Here is a 24,839-nt window from a genome sequence, read left to right on the forward strand (position 1 = left end):
GATAAACTGTGAGCTTTAGGGACACACCCATTGCCAGACCCTTTGATGGACACTGATGGCTGTTTGGGGTGATTAACCAGGGAAACCTGTCCCCATGAGACTTTGGTCTTAACACAAGCCTCCCAGGTGATGACATTATTACCTCATGGGCCTGTCTGGGGCCATCACATATCTTGACTGACCTGGAGGTCAAGCACATAAGGTGCCTGGTTCCTCCTCAGGGACCTCAGAGAAACATCGTGGGCTCTACTTAGGCCTCCTCTCTGGTGTATCATTATGTGTCCAGAGGACATCAATCAGGGAAGACTAGTGTGAGTGTGCCCAAAGGGGTTGGATCCAGTGAGCAAGGAGCCTAGGGTCCATATAGGGAAAAGGATGCAATAGAAAATCTTTGGAGTTATAAAAATGTAGGTTTAAACCCCAGGTGTACTACCATATCTGCACAAATTATGCCCACTGGACCTCATTTTTTTCATCTGAAAGATGGTAATAATAAATGCCATTGGAAGGGTTAAATGACATGCCATTTCACGTATGGAATGTGCCAATGCTGTGATAAACTCCATCCATTCCTTCTGTGGGCCCAGATCAAGAGGAACTGAATACTGGTGACGCCATCACTCACTTGAGTTGATCCTTCCCCTGCTTCTACAAATTCGGTGTTGTTCATATTTACCCCTGTAGTTCAAGGCTGAGTCACATAGAGCTTTTAAGTTTGCTCTAAACACCTGCTAAATTCTTTTAAATGTTTTCTTGCCCTGTGGAGGGCAGTGGTACACACACTCTTCTTGATGGAAATGCCCCTTGAATTTGCACAAGAGTAGGACAACGTGTTCTTTTCCTAATAGCTGTTTTGATAATGCTCAGCAGTGTGTTGGTATTTTTGGCCAAAGTAGCACATATTGAGACCATATCCTCAAGGAATACTTTTGAATCTGTCCTATGTTTCTTTTCTAGGCTGCCTAATTTAGATTTCCGTTGACGAGAAGCCACTCCCCTTTTCTTGTCCATATGAAAGTTTATCTGCCCATTTTCTGGGCTACCTCCCTCCTGTTGTTCAAGGCACATTCAAAAAGTCTCATGGCATCTTCCTATACTTTATGCCTTTTTTTTTTTTAAGCGTTATAGTACCTGGAAGAACTCAGGATCATTGAAAAATCAGAGGTACTCTGGTGTAATCCCTCTTGGAGATCAAGGGTACCAGAAGGTACATTGAGAATGGAGGGTACAGGTAAGGAGTGAAGGAGCTTATGATGGATAAAGTGTGGGCATCAGACCAGGTGGAGTATGGCACAGATGCTGAGAGACGAGGTAAGGATAAGGTAGAGCCCACAGTCAAGTCAGGGGCACAGCAAATGGAAGTACCCCAAGAAAGCTAGGTAGGCTAGGGAAGATACTTGTTCTCCTGTCTCTTTTTTGTTATGTGGCCCTGACGCAAGAGATTCTGCTCTGATTGAGGAAGGATTTCCAAGAGACTCTGACCAGTTTCCCATCCATGACAGCATATCTCCTCAATTACCATGGAGATTTCCATTTTAAAAATAGCCATGGGGTGGATAATCTTAGTGCAAAAAAAAAAAAAAACGAAATCCAAATATATCATAGCAGTTGGTTCTCCACACCCTTATGCCTATTTACTCCTTTGAGGATTTTCATCAGGTTTAACTTTTCCTTATGGAGAAAGTGTTTATTCCTCCATATGTTATACTGGCTTAAGCAATGAGTGATTCCCTGGTTGAAAATGTGTTCTGTGGTCCTCTTGCTTCCCAGAGGAGCAGAGTATTGTTGTAGTTAAGGTGTGTGGCTTCTGGAGAAATCTCACCTAGGTTCAAATCTCATCTCTGCCTCCTAGGGACCGTGTGACACCGGAAAAGTTACTTAAGCTCTCTCTGCACCTTGGTTGTCTCATCAGAAATTAGACCAATATGGTACCTGCGTCTTGGAGTTATGTGTTGTAAAGGAACTAAAACCTGGCAGGTGCTCAGAACAGCATCTAGTACACAGTAGGTCCCCAGAACATGCCAGTTAAGATTTTTTCAAGGAAGCTCTGAAGCACACAGGCTTACAGTTTCCATGAGGTATATGAATGGTTTAGTCAATAGTTCTACAAGTTCATAGAGTTGCTTCAAAGCCCAGAGGTGGCTGCTTTGAGACCTTCCAACTTATCTCCATAGAGTTGTCAGTTAGATCCAGAGCATTTTGTTTGTGTTCCACATTAGTCTGCTTCAAAAGACAAGAGAGTGGCTAGCCTTTGATTGCCTCAGTAAAGAATTAGTCAGATAATTCATTGACTTTATCTCCTTTGCTGCCTTCTCAACCCTAGCCCTGTGGTTTGCTCTGGGATTATTGGGTGGAACTAAGGATTCACATGCTGTCATGATGCACTTGGTAGATATAAAGTCTTCTCCCTGGGCTTGGAGGGTTTTTCAAAAGCCATTTGAGTGTTGAGGACTCATTTAATGTCTGGTTTGGGCTTGCTTACCAAGCTCTCTGGGCTTCCTTCCTCTTCTCTTAACTTGGGGAGTCTGCTTTTTTGTTTGTGTTTTTAAATATGCTCTAGTTATTGTGATAGGCTGAGATTTACCTGGTTAGTCATGCTTGTTTTTATTTTTTTGTTGCTGGTTTTTAAGAACCTGTGTATTTTGATTCATAAGAGTCTTGTTTTCTCTGGGCTTCCAGTAAGTTGTTGTTGCTGTTGTTTTTGCATAGCCTCTCAGGTTTTTCTTGGGTCTTACTTTTGTAAAACTGTTCCTCTCCATTTCAACATGAGGTTAACAATGAAATTGTACACCTATTTGTTGCTTTGCTTTGTTACTCCAGTATTTATATATATTTTTAAAAATAATCTAAAGATTAAAGCAGAGATCCCGTAGATTCCCCAACTGGCAGTTCCTAGTTTGGTGGTAGATGGGTATTGGTTGGGTTAGGGCTCCTCCATCCTCCTGTAATTCCTAGCAACCTCATCCAGCAGGGATGAGTGTCAGCACACATAAACACTATCAACAGATTCACCATTTCTTTGAGGGCAGTTAGGGCAGAGTCAGGTTGCTAGTGGAAATGTCTTGAACAGGTCTTCCATTATCCATCCTTGACTGAACTTACTTCTGTCCTTTGAGATTTTATGGCAGTATAGTTTCGTGTATGATCCTGAATTCTTAATAGCTTGAGGAGTGGAGAAAACTCCAAAAAATCCAGCTCTTAGATTTTTACTTTGAAAGGAGTGATATCCTTCATATAGAGGAAATCCCTTTTACACTGCACCTGGCCAAAATTATCAACGTTCTCTGTAAATACGTCTCCTACTGGGGAGTTCACAACCTCCCATGGACCATTATTATATCAATGCATAAATAGTTATACTTTTTTTTTTTTTGGCCGTGTTGTGCGGCTTGCAGGATGTTAGTTCCCTGACCAGGCTTTGAACCCAGGCCCTCAGCAGTGAAAGCATGGAGTGCTAACCACTGGACCACCAGGGAATTCCCTATTTATACTTTTTAACTTTATTTTTTTCAAATATTATTTTCATTTAACAACTATTGCAGTTTTTGGATTGCAAGACTTAATATTGCTAAGATACTCCCCAAGTTGATCTACAGATTCAACACAATCTCTATATCAAAAATCAAGGATGCCCTTTTTTGGCAGAAATTGACATACTGATCCTAAAATGTGTATGGAAGTGCAAGGGACTCAGAATAGCTGAACAATCTTGAAAAGAACAAAGTTGTAAGACCTAAACTCCTCAATTTCAAAACTTATTACAAAGCTACAGTAATTGAGACAGTGTGGTACTTGGCATAAAAACAGACATATAAATCGATGGAATAGACTTGAGAGTCCAGAAATCAACCCTTACATTTATGTTCAATTGGTTTTCAGTAAAGTTGCCAAGATGATTCAATGGGAATATAATAGTCTTTTCAACAATGGTGCTGAGACAAGTAGATATTCACATGCAAAAGAATGAAGTTGAACCCCCTACCACACACCATATACAAAAATTAACTCAAAATGGATCCAAGACCTAAATGTAAGGATTAAAACTATTAACCTCTTAGAACAAAACATAGGTGCAAACCTCTGTAGCCTTGGATTAGTTAATGGTTTCTTAGATATGACACCAAAAGCATGAGCAACAAGAGAAAAAATATATGCTTTGAACTTCATCAAAACGGAGAACTCTCGTGCTCCAAAAGGGCACTGTTAAAAAGGTGAAAAGATAACCCACAGAATGGGAGAAAATATTTGCAAATCATATCTGATAAGGGAGTTATTCCAGGATATATAAAGAACGTTTACAACTCAATAACAAGGTAACTCAATTGAAAAATAAGCAAATGATTTGAATAGATATTTTTCCAAAGAAGATGTACAAATGGCCGATAATAACATGAAAAGAGGCTCAACATCATTAGCCATTAGGGAAATGCAAAAGCATATTGAAATATCACTTCACACCCACTAGGATGGCTAGAATCAAAAAGTTGGACAACAGCAAGTGTTGGTAAGGATGTGGAGAAATTGGAGCCTTCATGTATTGCTGGTGGAGGGTAAAATGGTGCAGGCACTTTGGAAAACAGGCATTTCGTCAAAACATTAAACATAGAGTTACCATGTGACCCACCAACTCCACTTCTAGTGATATACTCAAGAGAATTAAAAACATACGTCTTTGAAAAAACTTGTACGTTAAAGTTCATAACAGGATTATTCATAATAGCTAAAAAGTGGAAACAATGCAAATGTCCATCAACTGAAAAGTGGCTTTTTAAAAATATGGTATATCTGTACAATGGAATATTATTGAACCATAAAAAGGAATGAAGAACTGATATGTCTGACTACATGGATGAACCTTGAAAACGTTATGCTACATGAAAGAAGCCAGACATGAAAATCATGTTTTATGATTCCATTTACATGATTTATCCAGAATAGGCAGATCCATAGTAACAGAAAGTAGTTTAGTGGTTGATGGGGGCTGAGGTGAGAGAAGTGTGGGGAGTGACTACTAATGGGTGTGGATTTTTTTTCTGGGTTTTTTTTTGTGTGTGTGGGAGGATGATGAAAATGTTCAGGAATTACATAGGGTGATAGTTGTACAACTTTTTGAAATATACTAAAACCCACCGAATTATACAATTTTAAAAAGTGAATTTTATTGTATGTATATTAGATCTCAAAAAAAAATTCTGAAAAAAACCCCAAACTTACATGGACGCTGCGCAGTTTGAACGGATGTGTACACCCGACCTTGCATGGGGCCCTGTTGATGAATTGCAGAGATTCTCAGAGGAGGGACCGGGGCTGGCTCAGTGGTATTGAAGGTCTGGCCACTCAACGCAGTGACTAGTTACCAACTGCTGTGGATATACTTTACATTTGAACAATGAACATACTGGTACATATCCACCAATTGTTAGTCCTTAGCTGTGCCTGAATGCTGTGACTTCCACTCAGGGCTCCTCTGTTATCCCACTGGGAGCAACAGAAAGCCTATATCCACATGCCTTGAATAGGACCGTCATAACACCAAGAAGTCTGAGCTCTGCATACTTAGAATCCCCAAGTCTGTGGATCAGGAGCTGATAAAAATCAGCATTTCAATCAATATTTTTGAGTAGGGTCTCACAGAGAAGAGTGTCTAGTTCTACTGAATCATATTATAATACAATATAAAAGTCTCTCTCTCTCCTTCTTTCTCTTTTTCTCTCTCTAAGGGTCATTTGCATTCTCCAGTAAGCCTCTGTTGTCTGTCCCAATGCCATCTTCCTCATCTGAGTTCAGACTTCCAGGAGCCAATCCAAGGTGTCAGAGATACAATCTTGGAGGTGAACTCGCCCAGTTCAGCTACTCATCAATCCCATACCCACAGCAGCTTTCTATGATGTGGCCGCTGTGTCCCTCCCAGAGAAATATCTATATAGCTCAACACATGGGAAATGAAATTTACATGGGAGAAGGGAAAACGTCTACATGTTATTTATTCAGTGATATTCTGTCTCATTGCAAAAAGTTTTAGAGGTGGTTTGCAAAAATATACGCAGGCAGTGCGACAAGATGAACGAAAGGAATGATAATATCTGGAAATAGGGGGAATAAGTATAAGGAAATAAAATAAAACTAGTGGCAAGATTAGACTGTTAAGTGCCTGATGATGGAAGAAGCTTGCAGATTTGGCTCCAGGCATCCTAATGGCCAAAGCACAGAGGTAAATATTTTAGGTTACAGGCTGCTGTTCAGAGGAAGAATAACTTTTGCAAATGTTGTGGTCTAACAGAAGCTTCTCGCATAGCACCACATAAAGAGCAGAGTGTGGGGTGCAGAATTACACTCACCAGCAACCTGAAAATAGATCCAATGGTGCACCTCTTAGGAATGTTGGTTAAAATATCCCCTTGATGCAAGTCAGTGGCTTCATGCCCAAACCCACTTCACAAAGTGGGTGGGTGGAAGAGAGAAGCTTTTAGAAGCACCCATGGAGCCTGGTCTTACCCTGGGGAGACCCAGCATTGCCTGGAAAAGGGGAGCCTTTGGGGAACTCCGTTGCTAAGGATTGATGGAATTTCCTTCTCCATCCCAGTACATCACACTGGGGTCTTGCAGGTCAGCTTTCACAACCAGCAGCACGCATCCCATCCCACCCCCACCGCCCACTAAGACTTTTCTTCTCAGGCTTATTGGAACTTGATCATGTGAGGCCAGAAATCATTGAAATCCAGAACAAATCTCATTTGACATTTTTATCTTGACTCTTCTGGGGGCCTTAATTAGCATGATTGCAGCACAGGAGACTGCTCCCATGGAATCTGTCTTACTCTTGGTTGGCATAATGGCTATTGAAGTTTCTCTAGTTTCTGTTTCTGGTCATCTAGGAAAGACTCTGATTAAAAGTGATTAAACCCCTTAATATGGTATAATAAGGGGTGGTTGGCAATGAGTTTATGGATTAAAAAAATGCATCAGAACATGAACTCATATAATTGTACTAAGCTCACTCCTAAGACTCCAATATGGGTTGTTTGCCAGCCTGGCTCCCTGACCATGGCACACACCACCACTGCGTAGGCATCCGCTCCCAGCGTGGCCACCACCCCACAGCTCATGCAGCCAAGGCGTCCTTGACCCCCTTGCCGACAGCCAGGGCACACACATCACAGCAGGCAGCCATGTTGTTCTCAGTCCTATTAATGGTCCATGGCTTTGGGGAGCATCAGAATATATTATGGCTGAAGACAGAATTTTAGTTGGCATTAAGGATCCTGATTTCTCCAGTTCCTGAAGTACAGCGGGTGGTGAGGTCCTCTACTGGTATAGAACACACTGTAACAGTGGTTTCCATCATGGATGACTCTGCCCCCCACCCCAGGGGACATTTGAGAATGTCTAGAGACAATTTTAGTTGTCCCAATGGGATGGAGGGTGGTACTGGCATCTATTGTAGGATGCTAAACATCCTACAATACACAGGACAGCTGCCCACAATCTAGAATATTTGGCCCCAAATGTCAGTACGGTAGAGACTAAGAAATCCTGTACTCTTTCAAGGCAGACTCCGACAGACTCTTATTTAAAGTTCATAATGGCCTGGTGAGGGAGAAGGTATAAAAGTTTTATTTCTATTTTATAGATTGAAAAACTGAAGCTTAGAGAGGTCATGGGCCTTCCCTGTCTCTCAGTGTCGGCCATCTGCTTGATTGTCCAGTTCTCATTCTGCTGCCACTGGTACAAATTGCATGGGATGACATGGACTTTGGGGTCCACAAGTGTTCAGAAGAGGTGCAGGTTTTATCTAAGTGCTTATGGCACATCTCTGGAGAAACCATGACCCCAAGTGTCTTACGAAGGAAAAGTACCCCAATTTCATATCTTTCCCCTAGATCTCAAAGCACACATCTCCATCAAAAGTACTAGATGTTAAGATAATGGTAAGACTTGATCACATTTGATACTTGGGGAGGAGTAAGGTCTTTACAGTGGGTGAAAACATGGTGATTCGTACAGTCTGATTCCAGCTCATGTTCAACTGCTTTGGGAGCCCTGGTGGTTACATAAAGTGTGACATGACCTGTTGTGACAATAGGAAAAGGTGGCGTTTTTGGAATTAAGAACACATGACCTGCTATAATGCAGTCATATAAAAACCTCATGCACCCCTCAACTCTCTGTGTCTGTCTGGGTGTATATTTGCAGGTGGAATACCTTCCAGAGCCTGTTGATTTAGTGGAATAATAAAGCTGAGAAGGGTCACCCAGGATGATAAGAATATAACTGTACTCACACTCATTGCCTGGGAGTTTTGAAGGATTTGTAGGACTGAGAGATTCTATAACTGTGTTCAAACCCAATGTCTCATCATTTCACTGCCTTGTCTCTCTTCCTAGGGCATCTATGTCTTCATCATTGCACATTGCCTATGGGTCACATTTGGAATTAGAATCTAATTCATTCTGCTTGTGGCCAGGCACCGCCCTGTGCATTTCACATACATATTTGTAACCCCCCGGGCCTCCAAGGGAAGTAAAATTATCCTTATTATACAGTGGAAAGCCTGAGCTCAGGGGGTGACATCACTTGTGTGTGTACCCACACCTGGTTGCTGGCAGAACAAGAGGTGAAACTTAGGATTTGCTTATTCCCTTTACCATGCTCAGGGCAATTACACCTTTCTCTTTGCTCCTCAAGCAAGAAAGATAGTCTCATCCTCATTAGAAGAGGAAACAAGGCCCCTAAGGCGTTGAATTAGTTGACTGTGGTGAGAGTCCAGAGCCTAAAAATCATATCTCCTGACTCCTAAGCCAGCTGGTGTGCTTGGGGGATGATAGGAACAGGGAGATCCCCAAAGAATTCATCAATGCACAAAGTTTCTGCCATAAATTGACCTTAGTCTCAGTTCTTCCACTGATCTTGTCATATCTAAAGCAGCTCTACTCTGACTGGAGTAGACGACAGAGCTTTGAGCTGAGAATTACCCTGTGTGCTGTAGTGCATTGCTTGCGGAGCATCGCTTAAGGACAAGTGTCTTGCTTCCGGTCTGATGAAATAAAGTCAAGAGTGTAAGATTCCTAATTCTGATTCCAAGTGTTGCTACACTTCCTTTAAGGGCTGCAGGATGCTCTTCTGGGCTTGTTCTGAAAACATCACCTGCTCTCCCACACCTACTCCTTTTCAGGTGCTCTGCAGTGTTGCCAATGGTCCTGTGATCAGTCACGCTGGAGAGCCCTGGGGCTGCCTAGACCCCACCTCCTCTCCCACCTCCCACATTTAATGAGATGCAAAATGCCTGATTTGCATAAGATACCTTTGCATTTCTCTGGCATCCATCTCCTTGATTCTCCTTTCATGATCCCAGCCCTAACTGACCACTGTCCACCTGTGCCTCAGTCACCCTTTAACCCAGGGGTCTGCACGCTCTAACATGCGGGCCTGGTCTAGCCCACCACCTGCTTTTTTGGACAGCTCAGGAACTAAGAATCATTTTATTTTCAAATGATAGGAAAATATCAAAAGAACTATCATCTTTTGTAACACGTGAAAATAATATGAAATTCAAATTTCAGTGTCCATAAATGAAGTTTATGGGAACACAGCCACACTCATTCATTACCTACTGTCCGTGGCAGCTTTTACGTGATGCTGGCAGAGTTGCATAGTTGCAACAGAGACCGTATGGCCTGGAAAGCCAGAAATACTTACTATCTGGCCCTTGACAGAAAATGCTTGCAGGCCCCTGCCCTACCTCACCACTCATTCCCTCTGTCACATTTATCCGAACTCATCCATTGCTCAAGCTCCTGAGCTCCTTCAACATCTGCCCCAAGCTAATCTCCATTTATTTCCCAATAGGACCTCCTTGCACTCCTCAGACGTATCTTATACCTCCCCACTAAGACCATCACTCAAGTAGTTCTTTCTGCCGGAAATAACTTTTCCTTCCCATCTTCTCAGCAATCTTCTCTCTCTCATAGATGTAGAGAACAAACTTATGGTTACCAAGGGGGGAAGGAGGGGTGGGATGAATTGGGAGATTGGGATTGACATATATACACTACTATGTATAAAATAGATAACCAAGGAGAACCTACTGTATAGCACAGGGAACTCTACTCAATGCTCTGTGGTGACCTAAATGGCAAGATATCTAAAAAAATGGTGGTTATATGTATACCTATAACTGATTCACTTTGCTGCACAGCAGAAACTAACACAACTTTGTAAAGCAAATATACTCCAATAAAAATTAATTTAAAAAAAAAGAAAAAAAGCCTCAGCAAATGCAATCTGCTCTGAGGAGGTCGTCTCCCACTCTAGTTAATTCCTCGGAAGGCCCTAATGCTCTTCCGGTCCTGCTTTTAAGGCATGAGGTCATTTCTATTACACCTGGCTGTTTCAGCCAAGGTCCCTAAGGGCGGAGGTGACCCACAGCTGTCACCTAGAGTTGCTAAGTGCGGGCTGAGTGTGTCTGCCTGAGCAGGGGCTCCCTGTCCCTGAGACTACTTTCCCAGGTGTGTAACTCCTGTAAATTTATAAGACTTGTTCTCCCAAGCCTATGTGACATTGTTTTGAAAGTGGGAAACAGGATTCAACATTTAGAAATTGATTTTTAACATTAAGTAGAAAGATCATGGTCATTCACTGATACGTCATTGAATCTAAATCTCATATCCATGTATCCACCTATACCATATCTATTGATCCCTCATCAGTCTTTGTTTATCTGTCTGTCTGTGTTCAGCTATCTGTCCATCAATTTCTAAATTCTTTCCACAGTGCAGCCCAAGTACCGTCCCTTGATTGGGGGTGTCACAATTTTATAAGATTACCCACAAAAAGTGCCCAACACTGCTTTCCTAATGTCCCCTGCTGAGCTGGTTCCCCATTTCTCCCTTATTCCTGCTGTGTTCCAGCCAAATTATACTGTGCTTCTCTGGAAAAAAAAACAACAACCCTGTTTTTAGTTTCCTAGGGCTGCTCTAACAAAGTACGACAAACTTGCCATATTAGAACAATAGAAATTTATTGTCTCACATTTCTGGAGGCCAGAAATCCAAGAGCAAGTTGTCGGCAGGGCCATGCTCCCTCTGAAAGCACTAAGAAAATATCTGTTGTGTGTGTATCTCCTAGATTCTGGTATTTTGCTAGCAATCTTGGGCATTCCTTGTAGATGCATCACCTGAGTCTCTGCCTTCGGGTTCACGTGGCATTCTTAGTGTGTGTGTGTGTGTGTGTGTGTGTGTGTGTGTGTGTGTGTGTGTGTGTATCTGTGTGTCCAAATTTCCCATTATAAGGACAGTCATATTAGATTAGAGCCTACCCTAGTAACCTCATCTTTTTTTTTTTTTTATTGAAGTACAATTGATTGACAGTGTTAATGATTTCATCTTAACTTGATCATCTGCAAAGATAATGTTTCCAAATAAGGTCACATTCTGAAGTAGCGGAGTTATCTTTTGCAGGGGCACAAATCAACCCATAACAATCCCCCACTTGTTATACTTCACCCATGCTTCTCCCACCATTTGCAATGCCCCCCACGCATTTCTGCCTAGTGACCATCTTTCCCACCCCCTCTCCTCCTCTCGCATGGGATTGCTCCCCCACTGAAGTCCCACAGCTCTGGGTGGGTACCTTTCTCTCAACACTTGCTAGAGTAGATCCCACATTATAATAATTTATTTTAGGATCCTGGTTGACTGTACACTTCTTTTTCTTTTTTTGCTCGTGGAAAATTGCTACTCAGATATTTGCAAAAATTATTGCTAGGTAAGCTTAGAAAGGTCTAACCTTCACGTACATGGCACTGGATTTTAAGTTTCTCTAGGGTAGTCACTGGGTTTTACTCATCTTGGTATTCCCCTTCCCACCTCTGAACATAGTGCCCGTGAGCACAGAGGCCCCTCAATACGTGTTGGCAATTTGGAGATTTGGAGCACAATGAAAGCAGGTATTTGAATCTGCATTTGCTGGTGTCTGTCATTGCAAAGTGCTGATGCTTTCTGACCTGTATAGCATCTATCTACTACTCTTAATGTGGTTCCTAGCTAGACCATGACACCGCCACTGCCCAAAATGAATGAGTCTTTTTGTGTGTGTGTCTCTGTGTGTATGATGCTTCCCTCTAGTTAAAGAGAACAAACCCCAAGAAAGGTTAAGAACCATTGCTCTATAGAGACACATGGTGGGACCCTTCTTGTCTGTCTTCTTTTCATCTTTCCCTTCACCATTATTTTCAATACCTTCATCATTATCACTAATCATAGGAATTCCAAGTCAGAAAAGCAACTCATAGGTTTATATTCTTTAATTGTTAGGGCTATAAATTTAGAATGTGCCAGCTACTTGATCCTATTAGCCATTCTCTACTCTAAGATAATCTGTTTAAAATTTATACCACTCAGGGATTTGGACTTTATTGATTACATTTCCTGCTAGATTCAGGCCTTTGCCTTTTGCTCATTGGAGCCTAAACAAAATGGCCATGACCCTGAGGAAAGTCAGGCACCCTGGGATAGCAGATAGATTGAGGACTTGGGTTCTGGGAGAGCCACATGATCAAGAAGGAGGCATTGATGTTAAGATAATTTTTTTTCTCTTTCCTTACCTAACAGAGTTATTGTAAGGTTAACATAATCATTTAAAGTTTTGGAAGAAGAAATGCTTTGTAAATGCCAAGATACTATAGTAGAACTTCAAAATAATGTGGCATATTATACAGATTCACACACACACACACACACACACACACACACACACACACACACACGAGTCATACCACACGGTTCTAAAAAATAAGTTTTCTATTCTCTAAAATGCTAGTCTATCAGGTGAGAAATAGAGGGAGCTGTTGGAAGTGCTTCCTGATTTGGTTTCAGTATAGCAGAGGGGTTAATATAGCACAATTCAATATAGCACAAGAGCTGGAATGAGAAAGCCTAGATTCAAGATGGCGCTGCATCTTATTCACAGGGCAACTTGGCATGAGTTACCGAACATCTTCACTCCTTTTTTTCTTCATCCACAAACTAGGGACCATAACAGTTCTCCCCTCATAGGGATGCTGTGAATGTTAGATGAGGAAGTCCATGCACAATACTTCACTCATTGTCTGGGCATGTGTAAATGCTTATAAATACTAGTCGTTAGGTTTTTTTAAAAAATGATCTTACTGAGAAATGAAAAAAATATATCCATGAATAGTTTCACTGTTGTATATTATATTTAAAACAGTTCCAGATAACAGGAGAAGAAATATCACACAGAAAGTCGCAATTAACTGCCAAATGACTTATACAGACAGTGAGATTTGAGCTGGTTATTGAAGAATTCATGGGAATTGGATGGGGAAAATAAGTTAGAAGATAAACACTCAGGACAGCACAATACCATGGAAGTGAGGACGGAAACTAAAAACTGTAAGATATGGTCAACTTAGAGTTTATCTAACCAGAGATTGTGTATAGGGGAGGGGTGGGTGACAAGGGCAGAATATCTGGCTGAAAACAGGGTGTGGCAAGACCAGGATGGCAGCCTAAGCCATCTGGGATTCATACAAAGGCACTTTCAATCTGTGTTGGCCCCTGAACACGGTGGTGGATTGGTGAACATGATGTTTTAGTGACATAATTTGACAATGGTGTGTCAGAAAGCTTAACCTAGGGACTGGAATCAGAGGACTATATTACAAAGCCCCAAAACAGTGGCCTTAAAATTGAAATGGGGGTTGAGGAAGCCTAAACCAGTACTTGTTAATCATCTGTTTCATGTGCCAGACTTTGACCTGATGCTTTTTTTTTTTTTTAAATCACAACAGCACCTGCGAGATAGATAATGGTATTTCCAATTTACAGAAAGGGAAATCAAGGCTCTGAGAATTTAGGTAATTTACTTAAGGTTTTAAAGTCACACATACCTGGTAGGTAGTAGAACAGGAATTTGATAGCAAGTCAATCGGTCTCCAGATCTTTCTGCCATGCTTTGCTGAAGTGGGGAATCTAGTAGAAGCATGTGTACATGAGATACTGTAAAACAAGTATTGAAACCTGATGTTTGATTAGATATGGGAAATTAGAAAGACACTGGCAAGAAATGAGGATGGTTCCAATAGTTTGTGCCTAGGTGATTATAAGCATGGTAGAGATTTTAAAGAATTGGCCTATCAAGAAGGGAAATTGTTTGGGATGGGGATTATAGAAATGTTGGGTTTGTGGTTATGATGCACAATAATGGAAATGCCAAGTAGCCAGTTGGCATCATGAGAATGGAATTTAGAAGAAAGGTTTTGGCTGGAGTTAAAGGGTTAGATGTCACACCCCTGGATGTGGACATTAATGATGTACAAGGAGAGAGAGAGAGAGAGAGAAGATGGCTAGAACAGCATTCCTACACTTTAATCACCTGAGGATTCTGTTAAAATACAGGTTTTGATTCACTAGGTTTGGAGTAAGAGCTTGAGAGTCCTCATTTCTAGCAAGCTCTCAGTTGCTGGTCCAAGAAACACTCTGAGTAACCAAGGGTGAAAGGACTGATCCTTGAGAAACCACCATAGGTACAGGTGGAGGAAAAGAAGCCAACAGAAAGAACAGGAGCGGAAAGGTAGAAAGATGACACAGTATTATAAGTGTCATGGGGGATGTGGGATGGTTGAGATACCACACTCTGTGGAATGACCAAGGTGAAGAGGAATGGAGAAAATCTAGTTATGGAGTAACCATTGGTGATCTTCAAGAGGTCAGTTTCTGTGGAGGGAATAGAACTTGGTTTATGGGAAGTTAAGCATTAACGATCTGTGAGATAGTGGAGTTATAGTTGGAATTGGATCATGCAAAATGTTGGTACCCAAAGGAACTAAGGAAATGGGATGATAGCAGACGGTATGTAAAGTGGAGGACATTGCTCCATCATTTACTAGGTGAGAGACTGGGAATGTAGGCACACATGGATTTGGTACATGAGCACATACCAAAAGATAGAATTGACCATATGTAGATTTCTACAGAAAGGGGAATAGAACAGGATTTATGGAAGATACTGGAGAGATAGGAAATAATTGAGGAAAGAAGTTGGAGATAGGATTGAAGGCACCAGTTAAAGAAAAAAAGAAAATACATCTTTCTCTCATACAGAAATAAAGAAAAGTAATCAGGCTGTGGTCAAGATGGTGCAGTGGGTTCATGCTTTAGTACACCTCCTCTGCTCCAAACACATCGCAGTGACAGAAAAATATAAGAACACATAGCTGGGTCTAAGACCCAGCTATGTGGGCCTAAGAGCAAGATAAGTAACCTGATGAGTCAGAAATAGTACAGAAACAAAAGGTTGATGAGCAGAGGTACATTCATTCTCAGGCTGGGCTCCAAGTCTGGAGGCAAAAAGTAAGGACAGAAATTTAGCTCTCAAGGGTCCTGCACAACTATATGTGGTCCAGATTGTCAAGGGATCAGGGCTAGAGTCACTGCTTGAAGCCATGGGTTGGGGACAGGCTTCCACACTGATGAAAAGAGTCTGAAAAAATAGTGTTGCCAACCCCTATCTGAGAGTACAGCTAATAGGAATCTCTGAACCTAAGGAGTTAGGGGAGAGAGGTAAAGATGTAACCGTGAGATGATGAACTGACTTAAGCCACTCACCTAGCTGAAGACGGTTCTGCTATATCCCATTGCAAATCAGTATGGAAGGGAGAAACTATTCAACATGAGGAATAATAAAGTTATATTATTACCTCATACCAGTCACAGAGTAAGTTATAAATTCTGGTTGAAATTTAGAAGTAGAACTTTTTGTTTTCAGCAGCTTTTTATTTTAAAATGTTATCACCTTTTAGGGGCCCCAGGCCATCATTATAGGATGGGTTTGGAATTGAAGTTCTAAGAGCCTTGGTGGAGGCAGCAATAACAACAACAACACCAAAAACATTAGACAATGATGACTGAGCACAAAAGGAAAAGAGAGAAAAAAAAACTTCCTACTCAAAATAAACTACAATCCAACATTATGAACCATGTAGAAAAAAAAAAACAGTTAACAATAAAGATGTTTGTTATCCTGACTTTTACTCAACAATGATCTGGATATTCTACCCAATGCAATAAGACAAGAAAAGAAATATAAGAATTGTGGAAAGACATACGACCATCTTTTTGTGAATGATATGATCATCCTACATAGAATATCAAAAGGTATTTGTAAAGCTAGAACAAGTTAGAGAGCTCAGCAACGTTACTAATACAAGATCAGTAAACACAAATTAATATATTCCCTAAACACAGTTAGAAAAATTTAACTGAAAACAAATCACACTTACAATAGCAAAAATGAAATAAAACAAAAAAGGCAAAAAAATATAAATTCTACAAAGGATATGCAATATCTTCTAGAAAATACAAGACAATATTAAGAGTATAAAAGAAGAATGAGAAAATGGAGCATATATCTTATTCATAAATAGGAAGAACCAATATAATGAAGATGTTGATTATCCCCCAAGTTTATAAATTAAATACACTCCCAATAAAAATCCCAGCAGGGTTTTTGAAGACACTTGCTTGATAAGCTTATTCTATAATTTATATGAGAGAATGAAAGACAAAGAATAGCCAAGGTATTTTTTTAAAAGAAGGTTGAGGAGATTTGCTCTCATAGACAAAGACAAAAAGACTTATTATAAAGTTCTAGTAATTAAGATGGGGAGACAAATAGGCGAAAGTATAATAATATGTTTTTAGCACTCAGAAAACATACATGTGTATGTATGTAGATATATAGATAAACAAACAAACAGAAAGATGTGTGGCTATGTGTGTGTTTTTGATGTGTCATTGCAAATCAGTATGAAAGGGAGAATTTATTCAATAAAACCACATGAGGAAAAATAATCTCATACCAGCCACACAATAAATTATAAATTCTGGGTGAAATTTAAAAGTAGAACTTTTTGCTTTAGATAAGGTTTTTGTTTTAAAATACTTTTAGATATACAGAAACGTTGCAACAAGAATGCAGAGAATTCTCTTATACTTCTCACTCAGTTTTCTCTATTGTAATCATCCTAAATCACCATGACACATTTGTCACAACTAAGAAGCCAGCTTTGGCACGTTATTGTTAACTAAACTCAATACTTCTTTCTGATTACACCAGTTTTTCCTCAAATGTCCGTTTTCTGTTTCAGAATCCCATCCAGAATACCACATTACATTTAGTAATCATGGTTCTTTAACCTCATCTGATCTGTGACAGTTTCTCAGACTTTCCTTGTCCTTGATTACCTTGACAGTTTTGAGGTCAGATTTTATGCAGAATGCCTCCCAATTTAGTCTTGTTGGCTGGGGTCATGAGTTTTGGGGAGGAAGACCACGGAGATGTGTGCTGCCCTCATCACATCATATCATGCTTATCACATGGCATCACTGAATATGCTAGCCCTGATCGCCTGGCTGAGACCAGGATTCTCCACTGTAAAGTTACGTTTTCCCCTTGCCATACTCTTTGGAAGTAAGCTGATAAACACAGCACACAAGGTGGGGAGTTAAGCTCCATTTCCTTGAGTGAGGAGACGCTACATAAATTTTTGGAATTCTTCTCTAAGAGAGATTGTTAAATATAGTACTTTTGGAGGAAAAGAGTATATCCTTTGACATTGAGGGAGGAGAATCTTAAGATACATATTATAAATAACATAAAGGGAAAGATTAATGCATTTGTCTACGTTAATTTTTAAAAATCTTTAATTTTACCATATACAAAGGTAAAAGATAAACCATAGACTGAGAGAACATAATTCCAATGCATACAGCCAACAAAGAATTTACATGCAGAATAAATAACAAATTCCCACAAATAAAAAAGACCAACTTATATACAATGTATGTATGTATGTATAGATATATATAGTATGTGTATGTATTATATATTACATATTATTATATAATATTATTATATAGGTAATATATATCCACGCATACACACATAATATATATAATGCACACACACGTATAACACACACACACACACACAACACAATGAAGAAAGTATAGGAAGAGACACTTCACAGAACAGGAAACTCTAATTGAGATGATGTGAACCTCAGCAGTAATCAGGGAAATGCACCTTAAAGCTACAAGAAGATAACATCTGTCACACATCAGATAATATCATATGTGGAGATACAGGGTATGACGTTCATCCATTTAGTGATCGTAGAAATATGAGTTGGTCCCATCAGTTTGGGGAAACGTTTAGCAATACAGTGAAGGATTTCTACACACTAAATTATAAATGACTAAATGACTAAATTATAAATGACTAAAGTCATTCTTCTGAAACATTTTTTTGTGCATAGAAATCACCTGAAGAACTTGTTAAAATGAAGATGTTGATTCACTGAGGTCTAAGAGTCTCCATTTCTACCAAACTCCTAGCTGATGCTGATGCTGGTCTACATGCCCATAGTTTGGGTAACAAGCCTCTAGAGGTCAGCAAACAGTGGCCTGTGGGCCAAGGCCCAGATCTGGTTCCTGTCTGTTTTTATCATTGAAGTTTTATCGGAACACATTTGTTTGTTTCTGTGTTGTCTATGGCTGCTTTCAGACTACAATGACAGAATTTAGTAGTAGCAGCAGAGACCGTATGATTTGTATAAAGCCTAAAATAGTATTTATTATCTGGGCCTTTACAGGAAAAGTTTGCCAACTGCTGCTCTAGAGAAACTCTCCCACATGCACGTATAGAGACTTGTGTAATAATATTTATTGCAACTTTTTTTGGAGTAATGACAGAATGGAAATAAGTGTCAGTTAGTAGAACAGACAAATAATTTATAGTATAGTCACATGATAGACTACATCAGTTACAAGTTACAGAACTACAAGTCTTAATGTGGATAAATCTAGAAAAAACATCCCTTGTTTTAAAATTTAAACTTAGCCAATTTTCTTACAGATATATACCTCTGCAGGCAAATTATTAAAAGATGCCTGGAAATGACCCTCATCTATTTCAGGGCAGTGATTACCTCTGGTGAGGGATTAGGTTAGGGACAGGATCATGGATGCATTCACATGGGCTCACAACCATAGGCGTCATGTATTATTTCTCTCAAAAATTTGGAAAGAAGATATCAAAATGTAATAAATTGTTAATACTGGGTGGTAGGTACACAGTTTTGATAATCTCTACGCTTTCTTATTTCAGACATTTCAAACACTGGAAAAGAATCAAAAGAATCAAAAAGGGGAGAATATGCTGAATATAAACACAAGTATTTTGAAGTGCAGGGAGGGAGTGAACATAGAGAAAGGTTATTCATACCTGAGGCTCTCTCTCCTCTCAATTAAGCAAGAGATATTCTGGTATTACAAATTGTCCCTTATATAGTTAATTTTGAGAATGGTAAACAGGTTTTACCAGGTGACTAATTTTACTCCATGGCTTGTGAAGTATTTTGATTCTAAGAGGTCACTTCATCCAGGTCCTGGAGTAGAAGGAATTTCCCTTTCTCTGGAACTAACATTTCACTCCTTTGATCCAAGCTCAGCTTATTGTTGGGACAATAGTGATGCCAAGAGCGAAGCCCCCAAGCACATTCCTCCTCCTTTTGAGTGCAAGCCTTGCAGTATTCCTCAGGGAAGAGTCAGGAGAACCTTCAAGATTCCTTCAGGGAAGAGCCTTTGGCTTTCGTCTGAGAATCTCAGTGTTCCATGCCCTTTTATTTCGCTTAGGTGTGGATGCCCTCCCACTGTGACTTCTCCTGGCATGATTCCCCGAGCGAACTCACATTTGGGTTACATTCAGCAGCAGCCTCCTCCCTGAGAGCATCTGCGCACAGCTGGAAGCCGGCTTTGCACGTGGGCCAGGGCAGTCTCATCATTGATTTTCCCAGCAGTATTGAGGCAACTTTACAGGAAAAGGTGCTGCGTACTGAAGCTGGGGATCTCAGCTCAGCACTCTTAGCCATAAAATGTACAAGAGGGACGTTTCAGTTCCAAGTACATTTGCATACCCTATAGAAGCCTTTGTAGCATGTTTGTTGTTGTAAGGATATGGGAATACTTTGAGTCCAATCATACCCCATGAAATTTAACAGCTGTATTGAAAAGTCCTGCTAGCTGGCACTTGGTAACCTTTGGTCAAGTGCCTTCCATGTGTCAAGGAAAGTGGAAGCACAGCCAGCTGATGATACAAATACCCAAAATACCATCTTCTCACCCAACAGTAGCATTATAAGTGGTCTCTAGCATGCTTTCTTCTTGGGAACCTGATTTCTGAACACAATGCCCTCTTACCCATACAGTTCAATTCCTGAACTATCTCCTCTTTCTGAGATAGGTTTATCCCTCTGATGGACGTTTCCAGCCACTATGTATCATTTTTAACCATAACCAGAGGGAGCATAAGTTTGGTCATTATAGGGATAATCAGTGAGGCTTGTTGAGAGGGCATTCCCTGGCCTTTAATGCACAGCCCATAACCTAGTGCTGGCTTTATGTTTATTGTAAAGTTTTCAACTCAAATGCTAAGACAAACCATGCAGGGATTGTAAATAAGTGAAGGGACCAGGTTGAGGATAATAGGGAGTAGTGTGGCATATGGCGAATTAGAGAACACATGCCCTGTCTAAATGGAGTGGCCACCACTTTGCTCTAGCTGATTATCATTGTGCAGAAATGCTGGCCCAACATTGACAGAACTCTTGGATTTGTAAGGGAAGCTAGAAATAGGGATATTTTAAATGTGAAATCTTCCAACTTTTAGATGTTGGCAACTAATTCAAAAAATTTTTAAAAATCACGCTAAAAGGAGACACAACCCAGAGCCACAGATGGCCCATTGGTTAGGTTTGCAACCTCAGAATAACAGAGGAAATGATCTGAGAGCTTTAAGTAAGATCATTTGTGGCCAGCAAGTCTAGGTATTTGGGTCTCACCCGCATGGCTCAGTGCCACAATCTTTTTACTGAATCTGATGGCAGGAAAGAACTTAGATTGAGAGCAATAATAGCCACATCAGGAGGCAAAGGTACAGAACCACGTAACAATAGTCATAACCCGGGATCACTGGGGCTCTTTGATGACCTTCTTCCCATGACCTTAGAGAGGTCACCACACAGGCAGCAAACGAAGCAAGCGACATTTATGAGAGACATTTTCTTTACCATAATGTACCTTTTCCTGTCACTTCTTGCTCACATAGTGACCCAAGGGGAGAGTGCTGGGGAGAGAGCAATTCTGGGCTCCGTACTTGGCCTCCCAGGAGGATTCTCAGATTCTACACTCTTGCTCTAGGTGTGACTATGTTCTGAACAATTGCTCTTCTCTACAAATTCATGATTATCTCTCTTTCATCAGGTTTACTTTTCATCCTTCTTAAGCTGAACTCCCAGAAGTAACATCAAAATGAAGGGGTCAATGTCTAGATAGAGTTTGGGGTTCTTTACTTGGTAGGTCCTAATACACACCAAGTGGTAGGTGTGGCTGGCTAACACTTGCAGAAAATGAGGCAGCATGGGAAAGGGTTGAGCTGGGCACCTACTGGAGGAGGGCAGTGGCGGGGCATGGGGGGGCACTCGGCTCCCTGGTAGGGAAGCTGTTAGTGAGGAAGGAACACTCTAGCCCTCCAGCCAGGCCTTGCAGAAGGAGCCGGAGGTAAAGCCCTGCTTCCCCTGGAGAATGTCCCCATCACTGCGGCCTTGACCTCCATTTCTGCCTCCTTTTCCGTACATTGATTTTCAACAAATGGAAGCCATATTGCAAAGCAGTTCATTATAAGGAGTTTAAGGTTATGAAAAACTTGGTTCAATGTTCAATATCAGACTCTGCCACAAAGTGTACTTGGTTTTTTTTTTTTTTTAATATATATTACTGAGCCTTAGTTTTCCCACATGTAAAATAGAGTTAATAATATCAACTTTTAAAAGATATTGGAGGGACTTCCCTGGTGGTCCAGCGGTTAGGACTCTGCGCTTCCACTGCCAGGGCCTGGGTTCAATCCCTGATCGGGGAACTAAGATCCCGCAAGCTGCGTGGTGCAGCCAAAAAAATAAAATAAAATAAAATGGAGATACTTAATTAACTGTAAACAGTGCCTGGCACCATCACTAACTTATATAGGTCTTTGGATTCCAGGGTGATCAGTGATGCATTGGATGGTAGGGCTATTATAGCTGGGCATTGCTTGAGTCTCCCTTCTTTAGCCCATTCCTGCCCACAGCATGCTTCAAGACATTTCACATCTTCTCACCCCTTGGGGAGTGGTATAGAGGGTGTGGCTAGAATGCCCCCTGACTGGGGTGGGGTACAATGCAGGCTCCCCACCCTGACATCTATCCTGTGGACCCCTCCTGCTCTCACTCTCTCTGGACAAGGATCTCAATTGCTCTGTGCCTCTGATTCCCTATGATTAAGCTACCCATGACCTCAGTGCCAGGACTCCTGTGTATATCAACCTCCCCTTTCTCACAGCCAATGCTATGTAAATGCTAAGCATTTCTGTGATGTAGCAACTTTAAGAGGATGAATGAATACATTTGATGAGGGAATGTTGGGAAATAATCCAATAGGGCTCCATTTGGTATTGGTCCTTTTATCAAGGCCGTAACCCAAACCCACTTTATGGGGTTAGGGAATAAAATTACCATGTCAGATAACAAAAAGGAAGAAGCAGGGACAGAAAGTCAGGCCTTGAGAATCCAAAGTCATATGAGTGTGTAGACAAAAGATGCCAGGGAAGTTCTCACTGGTGGGTGCTGGAAAGCTGGTAGCGCTGGACTTCCAAGGCCAGAGCAAGAGAGTGGGGCTGGGATGAAACCCCGGAGAGGGTGAGATGATTAGGATTTACAAGATTGTCAGAAAAACAGAAAGGTGTGAAGGTCTAGGCCATCCTTTGTGTTGCATGGCCATAGAAGGCAGCCCTTCTCTTGATGCAGTGAATATTAAAGAACTTGCCCTTGAAGATTGAACCGGCTTTTGGCCCAACGGGATTGGCTCCGAAAGCTTTCATCCAATTCTCTGGGCGCTTAGCACCCCCTAGCCTCTTCCTTCACAGCTTCCCTCCCTTCCCAAAACGATCCCAGAGTCTCTGGCTTGCTTCTTAGGAAACATACACCTAGACAGTCCCTGAAGACCAGGCTCTGTTCTGAATTACAGAGGGCCTACAAGTAGCTTTGTGCTGGATGACTCTGGGGACAGCTGTTGACAGATGGAGGAAAAGGTTAGACGTGAGGGTCCATGGGCCACTGAGGGGCGAGGCTTTCTTCAGAAGTATATTTGCTCCTCTTTGGCCTTTCCTCCAGCCATCTCTCCCTTTCCTAGTCCATGTCCATGGTGGTCCCTGTCCCCCCTGCCCTCCCCCGAGCATACGCCTTTTCCTTCCTGCTCCGGGGTTGTTCTGAGTGAAAGGGGGACTAATGGAGGATTTTGGAGCGGTGCCCCTTATGCTATAAGGCTTCAGCATTTAGAATCTTGGAAAGGCTCCACCTGGGAAAGAGTTCCAGAGAAAACAAACTTCAGATCCAGGCTCGTATGGGAAAAGGCTCATGTTCATGGAGGTGGCTTCAGGGACCTTGTCAGAGGCTTGGCCCCTGCCTTTAATGGATCCGACGTGGAGCCTTCCAGGGCCCACGATGCTGCATGGCCTTCAAGGGAGATTTCACTCACAAGCTATGATACCTCTTTCATAGGACTTAGAGTTGTCAGGTCTCTAGGGAACCACCAGCTTTTGTTGTTCTGTTTACGCCCTAACTGAGGCAAGAACGATTTCAAGGGGCCAAACACCCCATCTCTTCTCCTCTTCATTCCCCCTTGTCATGTTGTTCCCTCTTGGAGAGTAGCTGAATTTCTTTTGTAGGAGAGAAGGGGCCAAAAAGGTATTCTCAAGACCGGTGGGATCATCAGCTCAGTTCATAGGAATCATCCTTCCAGCCCCAGAAATGGCATTGACAAAAGCAGTGATGGGCACAAGTTCAGGATTCCCCTGGGCCAAGAAGAGGGATGGGGGGGTAAGCATGGTAGGGAAAGGTTAGACAGAGTTTATGGTGATCCCCTCATGCAGTTCCTTAATGCCACTGTGTGATACTCAGGGGACCATGTATCTAGATTTTATGCCTAAAATAAAGCAGGTGCCCCTACAGGTAAAGCAGTGTGAGTACAGGAGCTGGGAACACCTGGATTTCTGTTTCTGGCCTTGTGCACTTAAGAAAAGTACTTCCCCATGTCTTTGCACATGGGGCTCAATACTGACCATTAATTCCCCCATGTCTGCCTCTTCTGCCAGGGGTCTTTTCAAACATAGACAATCATGGGATACTAAACTTGAAGGACAATAGAGATCATCTAGTCCCATCAACTCACTATATATATGAGGAACCTGAGGTCCAGAGTGGGGAAGTGTCTTACCCAAGGTCACATGGTGAGTTACCTCCTTTGACGTCTTTGTATGCAGTACAGACCCCCTGTCCCCCCTCACCAATTTTAATTCTTAAGATCTTAAGACCTCATGAGTTTCTGTAGGTCCCAGAGGACTCAGGGATGACTAGATGCCTAGTATGGGATTGGTACTAAAATCCCTTAGGTGAGGGAAATATTCCAGGCCAGGATACTTCACAGAGCCTAGGTGAGGCATCTGGGAGTAGTGAGAGAGGGACCATTGCCTGGAGAGAAACAGTGGAGTCACAGACCCTCTAGGCCAATGGCCTGCCTTCCCTCTGCCTCAGACCCAAGAGAGCCCTTGTCCTGGGTTAGCATAGTGATGCTAGCACAGAAACATCTCATGTTGAAACCAAGTCTCCCTCTAAACATGACCTCATCAGTGAGGAACTTTCCTCCATCTCCACAATCTAACCCCACTCC

General features: G+C 41.5%; 1 protein-coding gene across 3 annotated transcripts in view; it reads left to right on the forward strand.

The window, feature by feature from the left end:
• Positions 1–24,839, forward strand: part of NTRK3 (neurotrophic receptor tyrosine kinase 3) — a 377,501-nt gene that overhangs the window by 255,139 nt on the left and 97,523 nt on the right. Inside the window, exon 13 of one of the 3 annotated variants that reach the window (XM_032623819.1) lies at positions 24,265–24,399. The exons of the other annotated variants lie outside the window; for them this stretch is intronic. Coding sequence (XP_032479710.1) covers positions 24,265–24,399 — 135 coding nt within the window. The remainder of the gene's footprint in view (positions 1–24,264; positions 24,400–24,839) is intronic. 3 annotated transcript variants of the gene reach the window in all.

This window comes from Phocoena sinus, chromosome 2 (genome assembly GCF_008692025.1).
Source record: "Phocoena sinus isolate mPhoSin1 chromosome 2, mPhoSin1.pri, whole genome shotgun sequence".
Classification (NCBI taxonomy): Eukaryota; Metazoa; Chordata; class Mammalia; order Artiodactyla; family Phocoenidae; genus Phocoena; species Phocoena sinus.